Genomic DNA, 21,601 nt, shown 5'->3' with positions numbered 1-21,601 from the left:
ATACATTGTAGACGCATGTATTTAAAGGTACTTTTAACTTTTTTGGATTTAGAATGGCAGTGCAAGTTTTAAATGGTGAAAACAAAAACAAAATAAAACTGTTGATGTATAAGGTTATACCGAAGTCATTCTGACATTATTTGTTCATCCCTTTTTGTGTTATCTTTACACTATGCGCCATGTAAGGTTTGGATTTTGGAGCTTGCAAATAAGAGCTCAAAGGTCAGTTGCCTAACCTAGAAACTTGTCTTCCCTGTTTCTTCCCATTCTCCTTCTTGATGCTTAAGGTGGAGATGCCTTTTCTCCTAATTGCAGCCCTTCAACCCAACACTACTCTCAGTCTTCCACATGTCAAGAAATTTGTTTTATGCATTCTCCCCGCTCTGGATTTCAAGCTCTCTTTCTCTTCTGGCTCTTTCCCATGGGCATCTAAACAGATTAAATTTCTTCTTAATGAGGATCTCCCTTGATCCCATGGACCCCTCAGGCCATTTGCTTGAAAAATCGGAATCCTTACTGACTGTGTCACTTTCAAATTCCTCACTGCTCATCATTTTGCAGCCCCTGCAACCTGGCTTACACCCCATGGCCCACAGAACCCTCACTTGTCAAGGTTGCCAAGGACTTCTTTATCAAGATCATATTCTTTCCTTCATTTCAGGCACTGTCTGACACTGATGACACTTCCTTCTTGAAAGCTCACTCTTCTTTCGGGTCAAATCTTCTCTGGTTTCTTCAGCCTCTCCCGCCTCGTTTCCTCCAGGAGCAGTGATGTTGTTCTTTGTCTTCCCCTTCCCCCCGCCCATCCCTTAAATGTGTGCATCTTTGGTGTTTCACTCCCTTCCCTCTCCTGTACTGTCTCTCCCTGGGTGATACTGTCAATGAAATTACCATCTCTATGCTGATCCTTCTCAGATCTCCCATCTTCTGGGCTCTGCTGAGCTTTGCTGAGACCATATGGCAATTCCACACATTCCTTAAAATCACAGTGGTCAGAAAGCACCTCCTTCTTTGCTTATTCCTCATTTAAATGAAGGACACACAAACCGTCCAGCAGCTCTGGGTCACAGATCCACATATCCCCAGCTCCTATGTCCTCCGCCTCCTCAGTGGCTCTGTAGTCTGTCCATTTCTCTTCATGATGCCGCCTTTACCCTGGAGCCCGTCACAGACCCTCTTGCCTACATCATCCCAGTGGCCTGTTTGCCCTTCCCCTCAACTCCAGTTTTGGTGTTGCTCATCCCTTCCCTGTAACACAATCAGAGCGCTAGTTGTCAGGTTGTGTATCTGACTTAAAATTCTTCAGTGCTCTTGTGGTCAAGTCCAAGCTCCCCGCAGGGCCTGGGGACCCCTCCTCCCCTCTAGCTTCCCCCAGCCCCTGAGCTCTGTGTGTGTACAGCCACTCTCTGTGCCTCTGAATTTTCTGCTCCCCCTGCTCAGAGCACTCATCATCGCCCCTACTCCCCCCAGCCTCCTTCCCACCACATCTTCAGATGGCTCCATCCATCTCATCCCTTCAGAGGTCTCAGGGTAGACACAGCTCTCTCCAGGAAAGCACCCGTGACCATCTGAATCCACCCTTTCTGTGGCCCCCCTCCCCTTGAGCAGAAGCCTTTGCTTCATGATATTGAACTGGCCACTGTCTGCGCCACCCACCCCACTGTAAGCACCGTGAGGGGAGGAATTGTGGCAGCCTGTTCAGGTGGTTTCTCACCTGGCGGTGTGCACTGAAGTATTTATGGAACTAATAAGATAGTAGAAGTGCATTTAGAAAATTTTGCTTTTTTTTTTTTTTTTTAACAAAAAATAACCCCCTAACATCAACATTCAGTTCAGTTCAGTTCAGTTCAGTCGCTCAGTCGTATCCGACTCTTTGTGACCCCATGAATCGCAGCACAGCAGGCCTCCGTGTCCATCACCAACTCCGGAGTTCGCCCAAACTCATGTCCATAGAGTCGGTGATGCCATCCAGCCATCTCATCCTCTGTCGTCCCCTTGTCCTTCTGCCCCCAATCCCTCCCAGCATCAGAGTCTTTTCCAATGAGTCAACTCTTCGCATGAGGTGGCCAAAGTACTGGAGTTTCAGCTTTAGCATCATCAGTCTTCCAAAGAACACCCAGGACTGATCTCCTTCAGAATGGACTGGTTGGATCTCCCTGCAGTCCAAGGGACTCTCGGGAGTCTTCTCCAACACCACAGTTCAAAAGCATCAATTCTTGGGCGCTCAGCTTTCTTCACAGTCCAACTCTCACATCCATACGTGACCACTGGAAAAACCATAGCCTTGACTAGACGGACCTTTGTTGGCAAAGTAATGTCTCTGCTTTTCAATATGCTATCTAGGTTGGTCACAACTTTTCTTCCAAGGAGTGTCTTTTAATTTCATGGCTGCAGTCACCATCTGCAGTGATTTTGGAGCCCCCAAAAATAAAGTCTGATACTGTTTCCACTGTTTCCCCATCTATTTGCCATGAAGTGATGGGACCAGATGCCATGATCTTCGTTTTCTGAATGTTGAGTTTTAAGCCAACTTTTTCACTCTACTCTTTCACTTTCATCAAGAGGCTCTTTAGTTCCTCTTCACTTTCTGCCATAAGGGTGGTGTCATCTGCATATCTGAGGTTATTGATATTTCTCCCAGCAATCTTGATTCCAGCTTGTGCTTTTTCCAGCCCAGTGTTTCTTATGATGTACTCTGCATATAAGTTAAATAAGCAGGGTGACAATATACAGCCTTGACGTGCTCCTTTTCCTATTTGGAACCAATCTGTTGTTCCATGTCTAGTTCTAACTGTTGCTTCCTGACCTGCATATAGGTTTCCCAAGAGGCAAGTCAGGTGGTCTAGTATTCCCATCTCTTTTAGAATTTTTCGCAGTTTATTGTGATCCATACAGTCAAAGGCTTTGGCATAGTCAATAAAGCAGAAATAGATGTTTTTCTGGAACTCTCTTGCTTTTTCCATGATCCAGCGGATGTTGGCAATTTGATCTCTGGTTCCTCTGCCTTTTCTAAAACCAGCTTGAACATCTGGAAGTTCACGGTTCACATATTGTTGAAGCCTGGCTTGGAGAATTTTGAGCATTACTAGCGTGTGAGATGAGTGCAATTGTGCAGTAGTTTGACCATTTTTTGGCATTGCCTTTCTTTGGGATTAGAATGAAAACTGACCTTTTCCAGTCCTGTGGCCACTGCTGAGTTTTCCAAATTTGCTGGCATATTGAGTGCAGGACTTTCACAGCATCATCTTTTAGGATTTGAAATAGCTCAACTGGAATTCCATCACCTCCACTAGCTTTGTTCGTAGTGATGCTTTCTAAGGCCCACTTGACTTCACATTCCAGGATGTCTAGCCCTGGGTGAGTGATCATACCATCGTGATTATCTGGGTCATGAAGATCTTTTTTGTTCAGTTCTTCTGTGTCTTCTTGCCCCCTCTTAATATCTTCTGCTTCTGTTAGGTCCATACCATTTCTGTCCTTTATCGAGCCCATCTTTGCATGAAATGTTCCCTTGGTATCTCTAATTTTCTTGAAGAGATCTCAAGTCTTTCCAGTTCTGTTGTTTTCCTCTGTTTCTTTACATTGTTCATTTACGAAGGGCTTTCTCTCTCTCCATGTTATTCTTTGGAACTCTGCATTCAGTTGGGAATGTCTTTGTCCTCTACCCGTGCTTTTCACTTCTCTTCTTCCCTCAGATATTTTTAACGCCTCCTCAGACAACCACTTTGCCCTCTTGCATTTCTTTTCCTTTGGGATGGTTTTGGTCACTGCCTTCTCTACACTGATAGGAGTGTCTGTCCGATAGTTCTTCAGGCTCTCTGTTTACCAGATCGAATCCCTTCAATCTATTCATCACCTCGACTGTATGTTCATATAGAATTTGATTCAGATCATACCTGAATGGCCTAGTAGTGGTTTTCTCTACTTTCTTCAACAAACATTAGCTATTTTTATTACCATAGTACTTCCTAGAGTAGCGATGGGTGTGAAATAACTTTGGAAAGGGTATCTCTCCATATTTGCAATGGCATGTATAGGGCGACTGGTCTTAGCCAAGGACACTTCAGTGGCTGCTTGGGGAGTGGGAACAGGTGGTACCCTCTGGCATTTGCAGTGATTTATTAGCCCAAGATTGCTCAGCATTAATGGGACCTAACATGTGCCTGGGGCTGCAGCGAGCCACCAAGATCCTTGACTGTGAGCAGGGTGCTGACTGGGTAATACCCTGTTTATTGAGCTGCAGAAGGTTCTGTGTCCTCTTTTCCTTTTTCAAAAAATTTCCCCTCTTCTCCGACTCTAAAGACAAATTTGGTCACAGTTCTTTAAATTGTGCTGTGCCTATTTGAAGCAAGGTAAGCCGCATTCATGTAGTTTGGTGTTTAATAAAGCTAAATGGATTGACATCTTTTAAAGCACCAACTGCCTTTACAAACTAGAATTCCCCATCAGCTGTTTGCATCTTGGATGTCCTTAGCAAGATGCTTGTCTGTATCTGGATTCTGTGTCAGAAATTTTGAAGCAGTTTAACTTCTGGGTATTACTGATTTGATGTAAAAGAGGAGAAAACATAAATGTTATTGCTGTAGTGGTTGTGACTTTGTAGTGGTCTCACTTGTGTCTTTTACTTGTGTGCACCTATCTCTAACAAAGCTAGTGGAGGTGATGGAATTCCAGCTGAGCTATTTCATATCCAAAGATGATGCTGTTAAACTGCTGCACTCAATATGTCAGCAAATTTGGAAAACTCAGCAGTGGCCACAGGACTGGAAAAGGTCAGTTTTCATTCCAATCCCAAAGAAAGGCAATGCCAAAGAATGTTCAAACTACCACACAGTTGTATTCATTTAACATGCTAGCAAGTTAATGCTCAAAATCCTTCAACCTAGACTTCAACAGTATGTGAACTGAGAACTTCCAGATGTACAAGCTGGATTTAAAGAAGGCAGAGGAACCAGAGGTCAAATGGCCAACATCCATTGGATCATAGAAAAAGCAAGGTAATTTTAATTCCAGAGAAACATCTATTTCTGCTTCATTGATGATGCTGAAGCATTTAACTGTGTGAATCACAACAAACTGAAAAATTCTTAAAGAGTTGGGAATAGCAGACCACCTTACCCTGCCTCCTTAGAAATCTGTATGCAGGTCAAGAAGCAACAGTTAGAACCAGACGTGGAACAATGGACTGGTTCAAAATTGGTAAACAAGTATGTCAAGGCTGTATATTGTCACCCTGCTTATTTAACTTATATGCAGAATACATCATGCGAAAAGCCAGGCTGGATGAATCACAAGCTGAAATCAAGATTTGTGGGAAAATGTCAATAACCTCAGATAACGGGTGACACCAGCCTTATGGCAGAAAGCGAAGAGGAACTAAAGAGCCTCTTGATGAGGGTGAAAGAGGAGAGTGAAAAAGTTGGCTTAAAGCTCAACATTCAGAAAACTAAGATCATGGCATCCGTTCCCATCACTTCGTGGCAAATAGATGGGGAAACAGTGGAAACAGTGACGGATTTTATTTTTTTGGACTCCAAAATCACTGTGGACGGTGACTGCAGCCGTGAAATTAAAAGATGCTTGCTCCTTGGAAGAAAAGCTATGACGAACTTGACAGTATATTAAAAAGCAGAGGCATTACTTTGCTGACAAAGGTCCATCTAGTCAAAGCTATGGTTTTTCCAGTAGTCACGTATGGATGTGAGAGTTGGACCATAAAGAAGGCTGAACAATGAAAAATTGATGCTTTTGAACTGTAATGTTGAAGAAGACTCTTGAGAGTCCCTTGGACTGCAAGGAGATCAAACCAGTCCATCCTAAAGGAAATCAGTTCTGAATATTCATTGGAAGGACTGATGCTGAAGCTGAAATTCCAATATTTAGGCCACCAGATGTGAAGAGCCAACTCATTAGAAAAGACCCTGATGCTGGGAAAGATTGAAGGCAGGAGGAGAAGGGAATGACAGAGGACAAGATGGTTGGATGGCATCACCAGTTCAATGGACATGAGTTTGAGCAAGCTCTGGGAGATGGTGAAGGACAGGGAGCCTGGTGTGCTGTAGTCTTTGGGGGTCACAAAGAATCTGACACGACTGAGCAACAGGACCACAACAACCTATCTGGAAGAAACTTTGGAGGAAGATACTGTTTAGAAATTTTTATTTGGAGAAAAGCTAAGTTCTGCACCTAATTTAAGTGAAAGCGTGTTTTCATTTTCCAGAAAAATAAAGGTTTTAGATTTGAATGCAAAAGTTTATTGTTGTTTGTTTTTTACCTACCAGAGTGAACGGTTACCATTTCTGATTACCTTTATTTTTTAATACTTATTTCTTTGACTGAATTAGATCTTAGTTGTGGCGTGGGAAAGCTATTGTTGCAGCTTCTGTCTGGTTGTGGCACTCAGGCTTAGTTACTCTGTGGGATGTGGGATCTTAATTCTCCACCCAGGAATCAAACTCAATTCTCCTGCATTGGAAGGTGGATTCTTAACCACTGGATGCCCAGGGAAGTCTGATTATCTTTTATCCTGCATTGTACTTTTGGCATATCTTTATGAGAAATTAATCTCTTAAAAGTAAGAGAAATGAGAGAAAAATCAGTAATTTCATGGTATTATGTCCGTATCTTTTTTCCTCTCTTTAACTAAATTATTTAACCTACACTAAAATTTGAAAATATTTTTTGCAATTTAAAGTTATAGAAATATAATTGATGTTGAGTTTGGGGATTGCAAACCTAAAAGCTCTAGTTCAGAGACAACACATGCACACACAGTGGGGCTAAGTTCCCAGGCTTACATGGTTTAATTCCTTTTTTACTATCAGGCCAAAAATAGAAAGTACTGATATCTCACCAGGAAACTAGCAGCTCACATGAGGAAGGGAAATTTGGTTCTAATTTGGATGAGCTAATTTGTTGAGGATTTGCTGGAATGCCTGCTCTGCCTGGTTGCCACAGCTACTTTCTCCTGTGAGATTTATTGTCAGGGCCTGTAATACTGATACCAAGGATTAAGTTTGAATTTTTACCCTTTATTTAGAGGAGGAGAGCAAAGATTGGCTTCTGTGCAGCTCAGTGCTGCATCAAACTTTTGGACCAAAGTGAAAATCCAGGATCAACTCTTGACTGTAATTGGCACATTTTTGAAGGATTTCTGTGGTTAGTTGAAATGAGGTCTGCTCTATGGCATTGTGATATTATCAGGGTAGGGAATTTACTTGACCTAAAATTCTACATGGTCAAGTTTACAACCTGGATGGAAGAAGTTTGAGAAGTACATAAATAAATCCAAGTTGCTGAGGAAGGGATTTAGCTTTATGGCAAGAATTCATAGGGGCTCCACCAGGGGGTTAGATGTCTCGAAACTGTTATGCTTAGGGTTGGGGATGGGGGTAGGGACTCAGGAAGGTCTGACTTGTATCCTCAGGCTCATTAAATCCAGAGACATTACTGCGGCCTAAGCTGTTGCAGAGCCCTCTATGCCTTTCCACTGGCTAGTTTTCAGATGTCAGTTAGTATGTGCATATTTTATTCCTCAGTAAAGAGGCCTCACATCATGTATGGATGTGAGAGTTGGACCATAAAGAAGGCTGAGTGCCAAAGAATTGATGCTTTTGGAATTGTGGTGTTGGAGAAGACTCTTGAGAGTCCCTTGGACTGCAAGGGGATCAAACCAGTCAATCCAAAAGGAAATCACTTCTGAATTTGGAAGGACTGTTGATGAAGCTCTAATACTTTGGCCACCTGATGTGAAGAACTGACTCTTCAGAAAAGACCCTGATTGCTGGAAAAGTTTGAAGGCAGGAGAGAAGTGGGCAGCAGAGGATGAGATAGATGGATGGTATTACTGACTTAGTGGACGTGAGTTTGAGCAAACTCCAGGAGATAATAAAAGACAGGGAAGCTTGGCGTGCTGCAGTCCATGGGGCCACAAAGAGTTGGATGTGACTTGGCAACTGAACAACAGAGAGGCCACTGTCTTAGAAATTAGTAAAATAAGCAATTATTGAAGAAAAATACATATCTGTTTCTAGTGTCACCAGAATCATCTGTGACCTCATAGAAATGTTGATTAGGACTTCTGTATTCTAAGGTTCAGGTCATGGTTATGAGTGTCATATGGGGCCCCTTCCCAAAGTCTAGGATCGTGGTCCTCTACTATATTTTATGTAGGTTTCATACTCAGTACCAATCCTGGTATTAATAGCAATAGCTGACAGTGGATATGTTGGTTTGGATCATTGTCTGCTCTTGGAAAAAGTGTGTGCCCTCCAGACCAAATAGGATCACCTTCAAAATCCCTGCATGTTTTCCCTGCATATCTGTTTGCTGATGAGACAACATACCGGAGCCCCGGCGAGGACAGTAAATGCACACAGGTGTCAGAAAACAAGTATGAGTGGATTTTTCATCAGTGAAAAAAACCTTCTAGAAATGAGAATAAGGTTATCATAACCATTTTACAACAGGAACGTATCTTTTAAAATATTTTAAGGGAAAGGTATTAAATTTTCAAAAGTAAGTATCATGGACTCTGTGGGAAAGGGAGAGGGTGGGAAGATTTGGGAGAATGGCATTGAAACATGTATACTGTCATGTATGAAACAAGTCGCCAGTCCAGGTTCGAGGCACGATACTGCATGCTTGGGGCTGGTGCACTGGGACGACCCAGAGGGATGGTATGGGGAGGGAGGAGGGAGGAGGGTTCAGGATGGGGAACACATGTATACCTGTGGCGGATTCATTTCGATATTTGGCAAAACCAATACAATATTGTTTAAAAATAAGTTTAAAAATAAAATTAAATTTAAAAAAAACAAAAGTAAGTATCAAATTATATTACGTTAGACACAAGTATCTTATTTTTTCTCATTCCTTTGTTGCCACTCTACTTTCTATATCAGCATGTCTCCACAAAACAGATTTTACAAAAGAACGGGATTCTTTTTTTCTTTATTGACTAAGCAGTATATTATACACCTGCTAGGATTTAATAAATGTTTATCTAATAATGATTCATTAAATTGATCCAGTACAGTCTTACATTGGTTTTTTTTTCCATCTTGTTATATTTCTGCAAAGTTGGTTTTGAGTTAGCTTTTGCAATCAGTATTTTATCAGTCGTGCGTAGTTAAGACTGTTTGCAAAGAACATTGCATAATCTGTCAACTCAGAGAAGAGTTTCTGACGTCTGCATTTCTGTTACTGAAAAGCAAATGAATACTTGACATGTGGCAGCTTTGTTTTATTCCCTCAGGGCAGCATAGGAAAACTGAACATGAAATTGGAGAGAGGCAGTAGCAATCAGGTCTTCACTGATTAAAGCTTTATGTCTCTGTAAACAGTTCTGCTTCCCATGTAATCTGGAGTGAATTAAGTTCAGGTTTATGTTGATAAGATGAGGATCATTCACTTATTCAGTTTGGGCAATTTACTGAAAAAACGTTTTCCCTGTTTTTAGCATTTCAAAGAAAGTTTATTTATTGGTTGACTTGCTTATTCTTTTTTATGTTTATGTTATTTTGTGTTTAATAGAGTTAGAAGTTTCAAAACCAACATGGTGACCATACTACCAAAGAAGGGATTAAAAATAAATAACAGCTCACCTACAATCCTGTCCTTCTCTTTTTAGTTTTCTTTGCTTCCTTCCAAATCCCTTTACAATAGTTTTAAATTTTGTCTTTTATTTATAATATTGGATATTAATCACTTTATTAAGAGAGTGTTTTATTTGTGTGTGTGTTAGTCACTCAGTGATGTCCAGCCCTTTATGACGCTATGGACTGTAGCCCACCAGGCTCCTCTGTCCATGGGATTCTCCAGGCAAGAATACTTGAGTGGGTTGCCATTGCCTTCTCCAGGGGATCTTCCCAACCCAGGGATTGAACCCAGGTCTCCCACATTGCAGTAAGGATACTGTTTGAGCTACTTGGGAAGCCCTGTGTTTTGTTTAGTTAATGACTAATAGGTATGCCTCATTCTGTGTATCAGCTGTTTGCTAAAATTGTGTATGAATTGTCCAATTTTCACATGATCTTAAATCATTACTAAAATTCACCAGTGGGTCTCCATTTCTGAGTACTTTTTAGTTGGCAGTTGTTCCTAATTCTTGATCTTTGCACGTCTCTTGCTGTGTAAAAACACTTAAATGGTACGGAAGGTCAGCATTTAGTAAATATAAATATCTTCAGTTCTCCTCCTCCTACCTCAGTTGGCCTTTGTATAACTTCAACTTTTTACTTGATTTTTCTTTAAGCAAGACACTTCTCTTCCTTATCTTCTAGATGTGTTACAATAGAAATAGCTATTTAAGGACTACCTATGGGTAGAAATTGATACACATTTGACTTATGAAAGTTTGATAGATTTTGACTTCGGAAGCGGAAATATTGGCAAATTGGAGATGTCAGCTATTTGTGAAATGTCATGCTTGGCACTCCTTCAGGTGTTTTGGAAGATGCTGATGTGTAAAACTTTATTTTTACCATCAAGGAACTTTTCACTCATTTTTGTTTTTCTCTTTGATTTTTTTCTCTATATCCTTTGAATCAGCCACTGTCAACATCAGACTTTCAAACATTGCATGTATATTCATGAATGAATAATGTTGAGTGAGTCAGCTTTTTATACTAGAGTTAGCATGAAACTGGATTATTCACATCCCAGAAATTTGTTCTCTTATGAGCACAAGTCATTGAGATTCAGTATAGAAAACGTGGGGCTTCCCAGATGGCATAAATGGTAAAGAACCCTCCTGCCAGTGCAGGAGACATGAGAGACGTGGGTGTGATCCTTGGATCAGGAAGACCCCCTGGAGGAGGGCATAGCACCTCACTCCAGTATCTTGCCTGGAAAATCCCATGGACAGAGGAGCCTGGTGGGCTACAGTCCATAGGGTCACAATGAGTTGGACACGACTGAAGTGATTTAGTAAGCACAAATAGAAAAGATATTTTATTATTTTTAGTATTTTTAAATGAAATATGTTTTAATAATAGTTTTCTTTTATGGAGATTAAGTTGAGGAGTGTTCCAAGGTTTATTTCTTAGGATAGAAAACTCCAAGTTCCTGAGAGAAGTTGTCATGCTGTGATTGCGTGAGTTTAGGTTATTGACAGTGATTATAATGAGATTATAACATTCGATCTCTGTAGACCATTGTGCAGTAGAATTGGTAAACATGACTCTGAACTTCTAAAAGTTAAATACATTTAATTTTATTGACCGAGAAGCTGCATATACTATTATATTCCCTATTCTTCAGTTATTTCCTAGTCTGCTGAGTTACATGTCTTCTTAGACAAGGTTATATATGGCCTTTTAATTTTTATATTTCTTTTGCACATAAGTTATACATATTCATTGAGATAAATTTAGAAACACATATTAGCAATATAATACATATTGTATGAAATACATAGAAGTGAAAATTAGCCTTCCACCCAAAGATCATTACTGTTAATATTTTGGTATATTGTGCTTAAGACTTTTTACTGTAATATATGTATTTTTCGCCTTACTCAATCCATATTTTGTTTTTCAATGTTAGATTATTGGGAGCTATAAGGTGTGGGGAGTAAGACTTTCTATCTACCTCATTCATTCCATTTAAAAAAGAACATATCATACTTGGCATGGACTTTGGCTTTATTTATTTACTTAGAGATTTCAAGTAAATATAAATAAACATGTCTGATTACAAATACATACTTTAGGCATAATTGAATAGCAGTTTTATTTTAAAATCTCTAAGCGTGTTTGGGGCTTCCCTGGTGGCTCAGTTGATAAAGAATCTGCCCACGATGCGGGAGATCTGGGTTCAATCCTTGGGTTGGGAAGATCCCCTGGAGAAGGGCATGGCAACCCGCTACAGAATTCTTGCCTGGAGAATCCCATGGCCAGAGGAGCCGGGTTGGCTACAGTCTGTGGGTTGCAAAGAGTCAGACATGACTGAGCGACTAAGCACAGCATAGCACACAAGATGTTTTGGGGGGAATTTTTTAATTCTAAAAGGTTCAAGTGGCTCTACATTTAAATGAAACAGAATGAAATGAAAGCAAAGCTCACGAGTAATTGATAAAGCTGTAGACCACATAATGATGATGTTTTTACCTGCTTTTAGGCCTTAACTAGACTATAAGTCCGGAGAAGGCAATGGCATCCCACTCCAGTACTCTTGCCTGGAAAGACCCATAGACGGAGGAGCCTGCTGGGCTGCAGTCCATGGGGTCGCTAAGAGTCAGACACTACTGAGTGACTTCACTTTCACTTTTCACTTTCATGCATTGGAGAAGGAAATAGCAACCCAACTCCAGTGTTCTTGCCTGGAGAATCCCAGGGACCGTGGAGCCTGGTGGGCTGCCGTCTATGGGGTCTCACAGAGTCGGACACGACTGAAGCGACTTAGCAGCAGCAGCAGACTATAAGTTCTGTAAAGCTAGAGGCCATTCCTGTGTTCCACACAATTCTAGACATATCTTAGCACAATCCCTGGAGTGTAATAAGGCCTAAAAAATGTGAGTTCAAGAAATGATGGAAGAAAAGACAGAAACAAAAAGATGAGGTGATTTACCCCTTTGCTTGCTGCAAGGATAAGTGAGATATCTCTTGGAATTTATTTCTGTTAACATAGCTTTAAAAATTGCAGCAACAGGGACTTTGCTGGCCCTCCAGTGGTTAGGGATCCAAGTTTCTAATGCAGGCAATGTGGGTTCGAATCCTAGTTGGGGAACTAGCATCCCACATGCCAAATAGCCAAAAAGCAAAACAAACAAAAGACACAAAAACCTGTGTAAAAGTTTCTATCCCAACATGCTTTAACTAAGTTTTCAAATATAATTATCTATTAAAAAATTGCAATAGCAAACAAAAACGGCAAATCCTTTTAATCACCCAAGGTTGCCATCCTTTTGCTCCCCAGATAAGCCACCTGTGTCAGTCCCTAGAAGGCCACATGGACGTGTACTCAGAAAACCACAGCTGGGGCTTGTTGCGCCCCAGGTGGCGCGAGTGGTAAAGAACCACCAGCCTGCCAGTGCAGGAGACTCGGGTTCCATCCCTCCAGAGATGTGGGTTCAATCCCTGGGTTGGGAAGATGCCCTGGAGAAGGAAATGGCAGCCCCCTCCAGTATTCTTGCCTGGAGAATCCCATGGACAGAGGAGCCTGGCGTGCTACAGTTCTTGCTGGGGTTGCAAGAGTCGGACACGACTGAAGTGACTTAACACAGCATATCTAACCCTCCTGACTGCTCCAGGCCACACCTCCAGCATCAAGTTAAAAGCAGTCGGGTGCCACAGCTGCCGGGAAGCTGGGCAGGGAACTGGAGAGAGGATTCCAGACCAGCTTTTAACACTGTCCATTCTCTTCCTCAGGTTGCCATCTTCAGAATGATTCCTTGCAGAGCAGCGCTGTCTTTTGCCCGATGTCTGGTCCGGAGGAAAATCGTCACTCTGGACAGTTTAGAAGATACCAAACTGTGTCGCTGCCTATCCACCATGGACCTCATCGCCCTGGGGGTGGGGAGCACACTGGGTGCTGGGGTCTACGTGCTGGCCGGGGAGGTGGCCAAAGCAGATTCTGGCCCCAGCATCGTGGTCTCCTTTCTCATTGCTGCACTGGCTTCCGTGATGGCAGGGCTTTGCTACGCGGAATTTGGGGCCCGAGTTCCCAAGACTGGGTCTGCCTACTTGTACACTTACGTTACTGTTGGAGAACTGTGGGCCTTCATCACTGGCTGGAATCTCATTTTATCTTATGTGATAGGTATGTTTCCAGAAACTCAACCTAATTGGTTAGGATGGTAGAAATAGCATTCCTGAGTCAGCGGCCTTAGGGTTCTGTGTAGGGTCTGCTTTAACTAGCGCCTAGGTGATCTGAGTATATCACTTACTCCCTGTGTGTCTCATTTTTCTGATCACTCAGTGACTCCTAATTGCAAAATTCTGTGATTCTGCTTTTTTCCCTGAATATGTCTCTTGTGAGCTTAAAAATCTGTTTCTTAAAAGACAACAGTTATTTAATGCAAGTAAAGTTACCTGATTCCACAGTTATGGACTTGAGCGTTTGCTTGCTATTGTGAGATAATGTTATATGTGTTGAAAATGTTCAATTCTGTCTGAACTAACTCATGTTTATCCTAGAATAGAGGAGTACAAGATGGTATTAATTTTCTCCCACTGACCTTGTATATTCTGTGGTTTGGAAGGAACATCAAGTGTTGCAAGGGCGTGGAGTGGCACTTTTGATGAACTTCTTAGCAAGCAGATTGGTCAGTTTTTCCGGACATACTTCAAAATGAATTATACTGGCCTTGCAGAGTATCCAGACTTTTTTGCTGTGTGCCTTATATTACTTCTTGCAGGTAAGAAAACCAGTTACACTTCTCCCTAAGGTGAGCCAGATTTGTTGTCCCAGGAAAAAAGGTTACTGCTGAATTTTGGACCAAAGTGCCAGGGCTAGGCAAGATATTTACACACACAAGTTACTGTTGGAGATCTGTGGGCCTTGTCACTACCTAGAATCACATTTTGTCTTATGTGATAGGCGTGTTTCAAAAATATATCTAGGGCCTCCCTGGTGGCTCAGTGGTAAAGAATCCACCTACCAATGAAGGAGACATGGGTTTGATCCCTGGTCTGGGAAGATCCCATATGCTGTAGAAGAACTAACCCCATTTGCCACAACTTCTAAGCTTGTGCTCTAGAGCCTGGGAGCCACAGCTCCCGAGCCCTCATGCTCTCGAGCAACAAGGGAAGCCACCGCAATGAGAAGCTGGCACACTGCAGCTGGAAAATAGCCCACACTCGCCACAACTAGTGAGAAGCCCATGCAGTGACAAAGACCCAACATAGCCAATAAATAACTAAAATTTTATATATATATATATATATATATAAAGAAATCTAAATTATACAGAACTGTAGAAATAGAATTGGTACTTCTGAAATAAATGATACCTGGAAGGCACTAAATAATCAGATAAGGTACATCAATTTTATAATACAAATTGGAGATTTGCAGAAATGGCCACAAAGTTTCAAAATAAGGAAGAATGTAAAATTGGGGCATTATTTCATCTTTTCAGTTACAACTAAAGATGTTTGCAAGCATACTGTTTCTAGAAGAAATTCAGTCTTTCTGTTTATGCCTATAGAATGTAGACATCTGGTTGGAACGGGAGCATATTCAAACCACCTGTCATTTTTTTGATGCAGACATTATGTAAACAAACATACTTGATGCTAGAATTTTCCCATTTTCATCAGTTGTATAGCATAGTGGTTTAGAAAGGCAGAGGATTTAGAATCAAGAGTGACCAGGTTTTCCGTTCTTTTCTGCCACTTCCTATCTGTGGAACATCGAATGACTTAATCTTCCATGACTTAGTTTGTTCATCCATAAAATGAGGATGTCAGTGTTTATCTTGTGCGGGCTTCTTGCTTGATGCATAGTCAGCACTTAGATGGCAGGCAGTTTCATTTTGTAGACACAGCTCATCCCTGCCTGATACTTGTTTTGATTATTTGAACATTTCTATTTTGACTGTCATTCTACCTTGTACTCCTGCTAAACCCGTCAAGCATTGCACCAAGAATAAAGTTCATGTGTGTTTCTACTTCCTGCTTGATATACTCTTACATTCCTGTCCAACCTTATCTCCAGCTACTTTCTCCCTCTCTTTCTATAATTTTTCCTTATAAAATTATATAATTAAGGAACTTCCCTGGCAGTCCAATGGTTAAGACTTAGCCTTCCAGTGCAGGGGTTGAGGGTCTGATCCCTGATCGGGGAAGCTAAGATCTGACATGCCTCATGGCAAAAAAACAAAACATAAAACAGAAGCAACAGTGTAACAAATTCAATGAAGATTTTTTTAAATGGTTCATATCAAAACATATTTTAAAAATTATATAATTAAAAATATTAAAAATTGCCCCTTAAAATGTTAGCCATTAATTTGATGTTTTATGTAGGGACAGGGTTAGTGACATGAACAAAATTTATAGGTCCTAATTATTTGATATTTTCTTCCTAATGTCAGAAAAAATTGCATCAGTGGTTTTTCCACAGGTGATAGGCTTTGTTTGTTTGTTTTGGTTTCTCAACAGCCTACTAACATTAAATTACTTACATCACACTTTATTTAGGGATGGTTTCAGTGACCTTAAATATTCAGCTTTAATCTCTAAATGATGAGAAGCATGTAGCTGTGACACAGTTCCCGTCATTAAATTCCGTGGCAAGACTCAGGCCTTGGCTTGCATCTTACGTCCTGAGTTCATCGAGTATCATACCTTTCTTTCAGGACAGGCCAAGATTACAGGCTAGCTTTATTCTTAGAAACTTTGAAGACCAAAATCTCCTGCTATAATCTTTATTCATATTGCAATGTCAATTGTCGTATCAACTGAGGCTGTTGCTTTTATTAATGATACAGGGAAGCATAGGCAGGATTTCAGGAGGTGACTAGTCTACTGGCGGGAGCTGGGGCTTTCAGAATGAGAGCGCACTTGGGGTGCTGGGAAACAAAACACGGAGCTGGCTTTGTTGTTTTCCAAAGTCTATAGCGGTATTGTGTGTATTTCCAGGGTGTGTAGTTGTATAGTGTTTCCTAATCTGACAGACAATTGCAGCGTCAGTCAGTATACTGAGAGAGTCAGTAATTATACTGACCATACAGTTTTCCTTTATGTTGCTAATACAGTTGTATTCGTTCTGGGGATGAAATTCAGCATTCTCATCTCTACTTGTATAATTTTGCTTATTTGACATGGGTGGTATCAGATCAGATCAGATCAGATCAGTCACTCAGTCGTGTCCGACTCTTTGCGACCCCGTGAATCGCAGCACGCCAGGCCTCTCTGTCCATCACCAACTCCTGGAGTTCGCTCAGACTCACGTCCATCGAGTCAGTGATGCCATCCAGCCATCTCATCCTCTGTCATCCCCTTCTCCTCCTGCCCCCAATCCCTCCCAGCATCACAGTCTTTTCCAATGAGTCAACTCTTTGCATGAGGTGGCCAAAGTACTGGAGTTTCAGCTTTAGCATCATTCCTTCCAAAGAAATCCCAGGGCTGATCTCCTTCAGAATGGACTGGTTGGATCTCCTTGCAGTCCAAGGGACTCTCAGGAGTCTTCTCCAACACCACAATTCAAAAGCATCAGTTCTTCAGCACTCAGCCTTCTTCACAGTCCAGCTCTCACATCCATACGTGACCACTGGAAAAACCATAGCCTTGACTAGACGAACCTTTGTTGGCAAAGTAATGTCTCTGCTTTTGAATATGCTATCTAGGTTGGTCATAACTTTCCTTCCAAGGAGTAAGCGTCTTTTAATTTCCTGGCTGCAGTCACAATCTGTAGTGATTTTGGAGCCCAGAAAAATAAAGTCTGACACTGTTTCCACTGTTTCCCCATCTATTTCCCATGAAGTGGTGGGACCGGATGCCATGATCTTCGTTTTCTGAATGTTGAGCTTTAAGCCAACTTTTTCACTCTCATCTTTCACTTTCATCAAGAGGCTTTTTAGTTCCTCTTCACTTTCTGCCATAAGGGTGGTGTCATCTGCATATCTGAGGTTATTGATATTTCTCCCGGCAATCTTGATTCCAGCCTGTGTTTCTTCCAGTCCAGCGTTTCTCATGATGTACTCTGCATATAAGTTAAATAAGCAGGGTGACAATATACAGCTTTGATGAACTCCTTTTCCTATTTGGAACCAGTCTGTTGTTCCATGTCCAGTTCTAACTGTTGCTTCCTGACCTGCATACAGATTTCTCAAGAGGCAGGTCAGGTGGTCTGGTATTCCCATCTCTTTTAGAATTTTCCACAGTTTATTGTGATCCACACAGTCAAAGGCTTTGGCATAGTCAATAAAGCAGAAATAGATGTTTTTCTGGAACTCTCTTGCTTTTTCTATGATCCAGCGGATGTTGGCAATTTGATCTCTGGTTCCTCTGCCTTTTCTAAAACCAGCTTGAACATCAGGAAGTTCACAAGTAAATATGTGATTATAAGCCTTTGATCACACTTATTGCCCCAACAGTAAAAACTAAACTTTCTTTGATCCATAATTCATACCTTATACAGGATGGATTAAAGATATTAATAAGATAGATATAATCATGAAAGGACTGGAAGGAGGCAAAGGTGAATGTTTTGGGGTTAACATTAATCTTCCTAGAGGTAGAAACTAAAGAGGAAAAATTTATATTATAAAACTTTCTTACATGTGTTATCAATACTAAGATTAAAATTAAAATTATTACATGATAATTAGGTAGACCACAAGCAGTGTCTGCCACAAAAACTGAATCTTCTTGAATCTCGAATCTTAACAGAGTAAAATAAAACTCAGCAAAACCTTTGTCATTCTTTTATTGGAGAAATAGGCTAGCCCATATTTCAAATTAACCACATTATTTTAATATTTGTAATTTGGGAGATACAAAATTGTAGAAATTTAGAACTAGAAGGGAACTTAAAAATTATTTAAGTGCATAATTCAGTTAATTAATGTGGTAAGGGGAGTCCAGCAGGTTATAATCTACTATACATTGCTTGGCTTTGTAAGCAATGTGTAGTAGATTATAGCCTGCTGGACTGTTGATTTCCACAGTGTGGCCTGTTGATTTCCTCTTCAATGCAGGAACTGCCCATGTGTTTGCCCCTAGCGTGCTTGAATCTAGATAATAAACGGCAATATTATAATGGTCTTTTTTTCCCAAAAAAAGTACATGATAAATTGGGAAAAACATTCTGTATACATGTACAGACGGAGAGCTTATAGCATTATTGTATAAATAAGTTTTATAAATCAATATGAATAAGAATAACCTAATGGTAAAAAATGGACAATTTCAACTGGCCAAACTTTCTGGAAACTGTACTGACAGTATGAACCAAAAGTCTTATATAAAGTGTATACCACTGATATGGTGCTACCTTGTAGAAAATTATTGTAAAGAAATAATTAGAAGGTGTTAAAAGATATTTACAAAAGGATGATTAGGTCAGTACTATTTATAGTTGTAAGAAACTAACAATGACCTGTTTGTAACTCTAGGAGTAAAGTATAGTGTATCCATAGAGTAGAAGGGAATGTGGCTGTTAAAAATAAAATTATATATTTGTTGACATAGAAATGTGTGCATATGTGTGTGCGCAAAATTTGAAGGGATTACACTTGATCTTTATTTTCTTTCTTTTTTTTTCCTGTGTTTTCGAGTTACTTGAGTCAGAAATTGATTGCCTTTACAATCATAATTTAAAAATAAAACTATTAAAGAGAGAATTGATTTAATAAAATTTTTGAAATGACAATTGAAGAATTACTTTGTTTAATGTATTCAGTAAGTACGAGGCAGAAAATATGATTGAAAGAAAGAAAAGAGAAAGAAAATTTTCTTTGAAAATTTTGCAGCCATTAACCTTGAAATCGCTTCTTAAGAATAGCATTTCATTAAAATTAAGTTACTTTACCTCCACTTGGCCCTGCCCACCTGTGAATGATTCCTGAAGTTACTAGCACATCCCCTGCCTGAAACACTAAGGCTTTCCTGGTGGCACTGGTGGTAAAGAGCCCACCTGTCAATACAGGAGACGTAAGAGAGGTCTTATGCCTCCTGTAAGAGAGGGTTCTTATTGAACCCATAAGAGAGGTGGGTTCAGTCCCTGGGTTGGGAAGATCCCCTGGAGAATGGCATGGCAACCCACTCCAGTAATCTTGCCTGGAGAATCCCATGGACAAAGGAGGCTGGCGGGCTACAGTCTGTGGGGTTGCAAAGAATCGAATACGAATGAGGTGACTTAGCATGCCTCTGTACCCACCCATTGGTAATAATACCCAGTTCCTAAATTTATTCACTTATTGGAGAGTGTGAAATCTCCTGGCTATGAGCACAGTCTGCATTCTGAAATCTTTAGTTCTGTATACACTTAGGTGACTGAGTAAAAACTCTTCATAGAAAGGGAATCCTGGTGAAATAATATCCTAAAACCTGTAACTGTCTCAAACTGCTGTAGCCTTTTCCTAAAGGTGAGGTAAAAATTAAAGCACCCTTTATTTTTCCATAGGTCTTTTATCTTTTGGAGTGAAAGAGTCTGCTTGGGTGAATAAAGTCTTCACAGCTGTCAATATCTTGGTGCTTCTCTTTGTTATGGTAGCTGGGTTTGTGAAAGGAAATGTGGCAAACTGGAAGATTAGTGAAGACTTTCTCAAAAATATATCTGCAAGTGCCAGGTAAAATATTTGGGCTTTTTCCCTCCTATTTCGAGTTTAAAAAAAAAAAATTTGCCTGCTCTTGTCTTATGTTACATTTTCCTCTAGAACAACAGTTCTCAAACTTTTTGTTTCAGAGAACTTTGTGAAGGTCTATTCTATTTCAAGACTGTTTTCCCCAGGTTTTACCCAAAGCACAAGTGTGTAGGTATGTTCACCACTGAGCAGCTGTTTGAAGCTGTGAAGCTGCTGATTCTTAACTTCAGGGTTCGCTTTGGGTTTAAGGGAAGAAATGAGAGATCTTAACCATTGGAAGAATGTTTTTTCCCCACCAAGGTTTATCACTTCTAAATAACAATGAGCATTTTGGATCATGCATCCTTTTGTTTTTTCCTTTGGGGACACCATTTGATTCCACTTCAGTCTTTCAACCTTGTAGTAATTTTCATGCCTGATTTTTTTTTTTTTGAGGATATTATTGCATAAGCAGAATTGTCTATACATATCACTTTAAACTTGATCTAAAAAATTAATTTTCAAATGAAAGTTTTCATCCTAAGATTTAAGTATAATATTCCTATGTGTAAATAAGATTACGGAAGTTATCTATTACATGAAGTGATGTACATGTTTTTATTTACCTATGTTGTTTGTGGCCATTCTAATGAGGCAAAAATTTAGTATCTTCTGATTTTATACAATTTTTAACATGTAATAAAACTTCAGTATTATTTATCAAGATTAGAGGATTTTATTTCACTTTGTCACATCTTTTAGTAAACTTTTCAAATGTTCAGTCTGCTCCACTGTCCACCAGAAGAGAAAGTCTCTTGTCCTTATTTCAGATCATAGCCAACACATAGGTGGGATCTCTGTTCTCAGAATCCTGCCTGGCTGTAAGTTCAAGCCAGAGTGGATCTGAGCCTCCTGCTCCTGCTGTTATCAGTCTCCAGTTTGAGAGCTGGCAACTGGTGAGGGAGCCATTGTTGGTAACACCATCACAGCCTCTAGGACTGGGTGAAAAAAATCCCGGTTTACTTTTAGTTTTGTATACATTAGCTTCCAAGAGATGATGAACTCAGTAACCTTCCAAGAATGGAGTTTGAGACAAATCTCTTGAATAAGCAGTTTTCTAGGAAAATGACATTCCAATCTGATTCTTCTCCTCCTCCTCAGGGACCCACCTTCTGAAAATGGAACAAGCGTCTATGGGGCTGGTGGCTTTATGCCTTATGGCTTTGCAGGAACTTTGGCTGGGGCTGCAACCTGCTTTTATGCCTTTGTGGGATTTGACTGCATTGCAACAACTGGTAAGAGCAGAGTCTTGGCCCTGTGTAGAAGGCAAGAGTGTTCCTTGAACCACATGAGTACCCACGGGTGACA

At 40.5% G+C, this 21,601-nt stretch overlaps 1 protein-coding gene across 3 annotated transcripts in view; it reads left to right on the top strand.

The window, feature by feature from the left end:
- SLC7A2 (solute carrier family 7 member 2) overlaps positions 1-21,601 on the top strand; it is a 71,745-nt gene that overhangs the window by 28,416 nt on the left and 21,728 nt on the right. For all 3 annotated transcript variants that reach the window (XM_027530223.1, XM_027530222.1, XM_027530224.1), the window contains exons 2-5: positions 13,371-13,761; positions 14,204-14,359; positions 20,074-20,239; positions 21,395-21,528. In XM_027530223.1, the coding sequence (XP_027386024.1) occupies positions 13,371-13,761; positions 14,204-14,359; positions 20,074-20,239; positions 21,395-21,528 (847 nt within the window). The remainder of the gene's footprint in view (positions 1-13,370; positions 13,762-14,203; positions 14,360-20,073; positions 20,240-21,394; positions 21,529-21,601) is intronic.

The sequence above is a fragment of the Bos indicus x Bos taurus genome, chromosome 27, assembly GCF_003369695.1.
Source record: "Bos indicus x Bos taurus breed Angus x Brahman F1 hybrid chromosome 27, Bos_hybrid_MaternalHap_v2.0, whole genome shotgun sequence".
Lineage (NCBI taxonomy): Eukaryota > Metazoa > Chordata > Mammalia > Artiodactyla > Bovidae > Bos > Bos indicus x Bos taurus.
This window is presented reverse-complemented; position numbering and strand designations above follow the sequence as displayed.